The 5,589-nt window shown below is 44.7% G+C and overlaps 1 protein-coding gene across 4 annotated transcripts in view; it reads left to right on the top strand.

Annotated features, from left to right (window-relative positions):
- The window catches only part of NRG2 (neuregulin 2), a 333,882-nt gene extending 330,543 nt beyond the window's left edge, over nucleotides 1–3,339 (top strand). For all 4 annotated transcript variants that reach the window (XM_019534785.1, XM_019534788.1, XM_019534787.1 and 1 more), the window contains one exon: nucleotides 950–3,339. In XM_019534785.1, coding sequence (XP_019390330.1) covers nucleotides 950–1,598 — 649 coding nt within the window. In that variant the 3' untranslated portion in view covers nucleotides 1,599–3,339. The remainder of the gene's footprint in view (nucleotides 1–949) is intronic.
- The last annotated feature ends 2,250 nt before the right edge of the window (nucleotides 3,340–5,589 follow it).

Here is a 5,589-nt window from a genome sequence, read left to right as displayed (position 1 = left end):
TACATAAACACTAAACACATGCGAACATGGCCACCTATAGCACTTAGCAAGTGCAAAATAATTACAACAGTGGGTTTATGGGGACAGCCAGAGCCCCTCTGTGGAACAGGGGATGTGGTGTTGGGAGGGACATTGAGGGGAAATGGAGGGGTCTCCCTTTCATGAGAGGCAAGGGACTGGGAGTGGGTGGGCACAGAAGTGGGACTAACATTTTCAGCACCTGTGGAGGACAAGATGGGGAAGGGAGGCTGCCAAGCACTGGAGAGCAGGAAGGGCAAAGAGGAACCAAGCTGCTGCTGCCAGCACATAAAATACCTGCACCAAATCTGCTGCTGCCGCCACTGCACAAAATCCCCATGCTGTGGTAGCCACTGTGAAGACTTCCCTTCAGATCAGTGCTTGGGGATGGTGCCATGCTCACTGACCCTAGTTACACTACCGGATGGGTTTGGGGAGGGGAGAGGAAGTTGGAGGAGGTTTTCAATACCTAGAAGTGAATGGGGGCTGGTAGGGTTGCAAAGCATGGTTGGGATAAGCCAGAAGCTTTGTTGTCCGTGTTGGTTGGCAAGGAAGCAGAAGTGGGTGGGGTGAGGTGCGGGTGAGGTTTTAAAGTTTTGAGATGACATCTGGGGAGTCATTTTTTGTTTCGTCTCTTGTGGTGTGTTTGTCTTCTATTGTAAGCTATCTTAAGCCAACTTGGGAAAGACAGTAAAGAAATCTGATGAATAATTAAGACATAAAAAACATGTTTGAAAGTAGGCTCCAAAGTCTGTGAACTACCTCAGGATTTCGTTTTTTGGGGTGGAAGTTAAGACAGAGTGTGGGAGGGTGATCAGTATTGACTGCTTGGCCATGGTGGCCTGCACTCTAGGTGGTCAGTGGAACAGGACTCTCTCTGAATAGCCTTGTGTGTTAATGAGGATCCAAATGCACTTGTTTCTTCTTTCAGATACGTGTCTGCTCTAACAACACCAGCTCGACTGTCACCTGTCGACTTCCATTACTCGATTGCTGCCCAGGTACCTACTTTTGAGATCACCTCCCCCAACTCTGCTCATGCTGTTTCCCTGCCCCCTGCGGCACCCATCAGCTTCCGTGTGGAGGAGCAGCAGCCTTTACTGCGAAGGTATCAAGTCCCCTTCCAGGATATGCAGCGGTATGACAGTTACTACCAAAGGAAGAGCTACTTAAACGACAGCATGGGGAGTCTGCCTTCAAGCCCCTTCCGCATCACGGAGGATGATGAATATGAGACGACACAGGAATACATCACAGCACTAGAACAACCAAAGAAAACAGCCAGCAGCAACAGGCGGTGGAAAAAATCTAGACTGAATGGGCACATCTCACACAGAGCTAAAATGGTCAGAGACTCCTTCTCAGTGAGCAGTGCCTCTTACAGCGAATCCGATGAGGAGATGGTGGCAGAGAGCACCCCGTTCTTAAGCATTCAGAACACTGATGTAATGAACACAGATTCCCCCCCGCTGTATCGACCAGGTGACAGCAGGACTTACTATTCCTTCGAGAGACACAGCACGTATGGGGCGGGCAGCTTGCCACACACAAGACCCAAACCAGACTCAACACCTCACTAGAAGCTGCACAAACTCACACCCCCCCAAACAGAGCAGTATCAAAAAGGAGAAAAAATATTTTTATTTTATATAAAAGAGGAAAAAATATAAGAAATAAAATGTTTTATTTTCATTTTAGCAAAGTTGTCTTATAACAGCTAACAGCAAAGACTTTTTTTATAGGGAATCTCTATTTATATGTAATGTCTTGATTTACAGCTTCCAAAAAAAACACAAACAAACAAAAACAAAATAAAAAAGTGGGCCAATTTTTGACTACTTAAAAATAGAAAATAAAAATATCGTGGTGCCTTTTTGCTGTATGCTAACGCTGGAGTCCATGCTGAGGATTATGTTTCAGTAGCATTCGTAAGATCATAGGTTTTCATTTGGACAAATTACCATTTTAAGGGCGCTTTCTCATTTGAAAAAGATAAAAACAGCACCCTCCACTTTGCCCCATCTCTGGATGTTAGTGATCTAGTTCTTTCCAGTAGTGTTAAAACACACACACAAAGGACACATGTATGTATGTTTTCATAAATACCTCCTAAGGGGAATCTGTCTTGCCCTGTAAAATACGTGTATTTTTGCTTATTTCAGGAAAAATTCTATACATACGGGAATGCAGAAATAACATTTCTTTTTGCAACACAGGTAGGAAGAGAAAAAAGCATACAGTAGCAACAGCCCTTACAATATATCTGTCAACCTCCTAAACGTTACTGTGTGGGGTCTGAAGTAAAACTGGATCATTTTGGCACAGTTTTGTGAAGTTGTAGTCAAATAAAACATTAAAATGAACGTGGTAAAATATTATCTATTTACATATGGTAGAATCCACATCACTGGCATAGACCCCACTTGGGAGGGAAACAGTCCATTGCAGCAATTGCAAATAAGTACTCTTGTTTGGCAAATTGCTTTCAAAGGCAGCATTGCATTTTCAGCAAACAATGTGAAACTCAGACAGAGTCAAATCCTGGCTATAACAGTGCAAGGTAGTAGAACAAAAGGCCCTTTCTTCAGGAAGCTAATGGCAGCACAACCATCAATTCACCCCTACAAACTATCTCATTGAGCTGCACCCCCTCCAACCAGGCATGCAATTTAAAAGAACTGTGTGTGCCATTAATCTCTGTTTAAAGTCATTGCAATACATTGCCATGATCCTTCCCCTCTGGCCAGTGAAGCAGGCTGGTAATTCATCAGGAAACCCATTAAGTGGATTCTTCTGTATCAGTGTGCTGTATATTGTAAAGAAAGTTTTTTTGTAATGTCCCAGTGTTACATAACTTGCTATGAAAGATGGATGTCATGTTTCAGAGCCTGGGGCAGCCCTGGCTACTGGATCAAAAAGGACAGTACTGTGTGTGCAGGCAGCAGAATATTCACATGTGAAAGTGCCCCTCTCTCCTTTTCGTTCTCTGCAGCAATCCTGTTTACATCATAGCCTGATTCTTTTCATTTTATATTTTTACTTCTGCATGTCCTTTGCATTTCAGATACTGTAGATTGGATGCATGGTGAAGCTGTGACTGAGAAGATAATACAACAATTGACAGTGTATTTCATTTAACTTTTAGCAATAAAGTAACTAAACCCTCTATTCCTCACCCACAATGGGGTCAGATAGAAACTCTGCTAATTTGTCATAAGATGATTGTAAAAATTTGCTCTGGATTGTCTGAATGTCAGAACTCTTGACTGTTTAACACTTGAACATTTTTTATATTATAAATAAAATAAAAAATAATTAGTATGTTTCTGGGGTGTTGGTTGTAGCCGTGTTGGTCTAAGGACATAGGCAGACAAGGTTTGTAGGGTAAATTTGATCTCTTTTATTAGACCAACTAAAACAGTTGGGAAAATTCCTCTTTGCAAGCTTTTGGGTACAAACACCCTTCTTCAGGGAGAGGGAGCATCTGCAGTTGTTTTGTGCTTTTCCTGGATGATAAAAAAGCCAGTATACAAGAATGCAGGTCAGTGAAAATGCGATGTGTGGCATTGAGGGTCAAAGGGGGTGAGAGACAGGAGGTGGGTGGGGAAAGAAATGGTGACCTGGAAATAGAATGTAGCTGGTAAATTGTAGAGGTTACCTGGGGTATCAGATGCCAGGCAGGTTATAACGTGCCATAATGTTCAATGTCTATATTTAGTCTATGATTTTTTTATCTAGTAGGTTGATAAAGTGAAGTGAAACACCTTTCACAGACATGCCTACAAACTTCACTTCACCCATTGTCTTTTACCCCCTCTGACCCATACTGCCACACATTTGCATTTTCACTGACCTGCATCCCTCTACCTTGGAACTCCTGAGCATATAGGTTAGGGATAGGCATTACACATAAACTGGTTTAAGTGATCAGAAACTGGTTTAAACCTGCAACAGAACAGATGTTCAGTGCATATAAACTAGTTTGAAAAGGACTGAAACCAGTTTGAGATAAACCTGGTTGAATGCAGTATCAGACTTAACTGATTTGTCTCAAACTGGTCTATGCAATGTCTGTCCAAGACCCCTTGCTAGTTTAAGATAAACCCCCAGTATCCCAGCATGCTCCATGGGCTGGGCAGGGATCTCTACTCCACAGCAGGGCTGGCCCCTCCCCTCTGCTTCCTGGCTGGAGCTCCAGAAGAGACTTTCAGGCACAGCAGGGTCTGCTTGGCTTCCCCCTGCCCTACCGCCTCTTGCTGCTCAGTGCTGAAGCAGGAAATCCCGCCTCCCTCCCTCCCATCTCCCACAGCAGGGACACCAGCCATGTGGTATGCTAGCTAATGCAGATGTGTGTGTGTGTGTCTCTGGTTTCACTGGGGCAGGCAGACAAAACAGTGACCACTTAGAGCTATTTGAAGCTAATCAACAGGTCAGCTGGTAAGCTGTTTAAGAAGAGTTTGAAGTAATGGAGCGAGGCTATTGTTTTGCTGATTGGGTGATAAACACTTACCAGGCCTCTGCTGGGTTGCTCACCTGTCAGTTTGCTGCAGACAGTAGAAAGAAGCAGGGAGGGAGATTGAAAAGCTCCATATCAACAGATACATGCACTGCACACCCCCTTCCCCTTGCCTCAGAGTGCTAGCAGGGGGTTTGGGGCTGGCAACACACCCTCCCCTTGAGCAGCAAGTGGGGAAAAGCCTGGGATGGTGCAGGCAGACCTCCTTTATCATCAGAGGTCTTGCTGGGGCCTGGCCACACCCCCCCTCAGCTCAGCACTGTAAAAGGGAAGGGAGGGCTGCTTTAGCACCCCCTGGCTTCTAACCTGAGCCACTGCAGGCATGTGCCTGAATTTCCTCAATCCAGAGAGAACGTCTGTCCAGTTACAAACTGGTTCAGCCTAGCCAGGTTAGACTAACCTGCAAAGATTGAATCAATTCAGGCTCAGGATTTTTGAATGTCTATCCCTAGCTGTACTGACCACATTTCATGGAAGCAGGACATCAGCTGCTGTGGGTCCCTGCTTTTCCTGTGGCAAGTTAGGTTGTCAGGTCTGTGTTGTGTCAGGGTTGAGGGTAGTCCTATGTAAAGTTTAAATTATGGTTTGTATAGGATGATTTAGCTAGGGATGATCCTGCCTCAGGCAGGGGTTAGACTAGATGACCTCTGGAGTTCCCTTCCAGCCCTACATCTCTATGATTTTATTATAATTCCTGAATCTGTTCAAATATATTTTGAGTGCATGACCTTAGCCTCAACCCCACTGTCTTGTGCTATGGTGTCACTTGGTAGCCAACTAGCTGGAGAAGTGTATGAAGCCTGAACAGACACTGCAGGTGTATGGGATAGGATGCATGTGCTTGTGCATCCTATGAGAAAGCCTAATATAGTTGCTGTCCTTACACTCAGACTGTTTAGGGACCAATCCCTGTGTATGACCTCAGAAACAAGCACCAGCTTAAAGGGAGTGGAATAGATGAGCGATGGTGCTGACTCCCAACTCTGCACAAGACCTGTGACAGCTGCTGCAGATGATCCTCCTCACTGGAAAGCACAAGGAGTGACTATGCTTGA

The sequence above is a fragment of the Crocodylus porosus genome, unplaced genomic scaffold (genome assembly GCF_001723895.1).
Source record: "Crocodylus porosus isolate Cpor-Errol unplaced genomic scaffold, CroPor_comp1, whole genome shotgun sequence".
NCBI lineage: Eukaryota > Metazoa > Chordata > Crocodylia > Crocodylidae > Crocodylus > Crocodylus porosus.
Note: the sequence above shows the minus strand (reverse complement) of the source record. Positions and strands in the feature narration are given on the sequence as shown.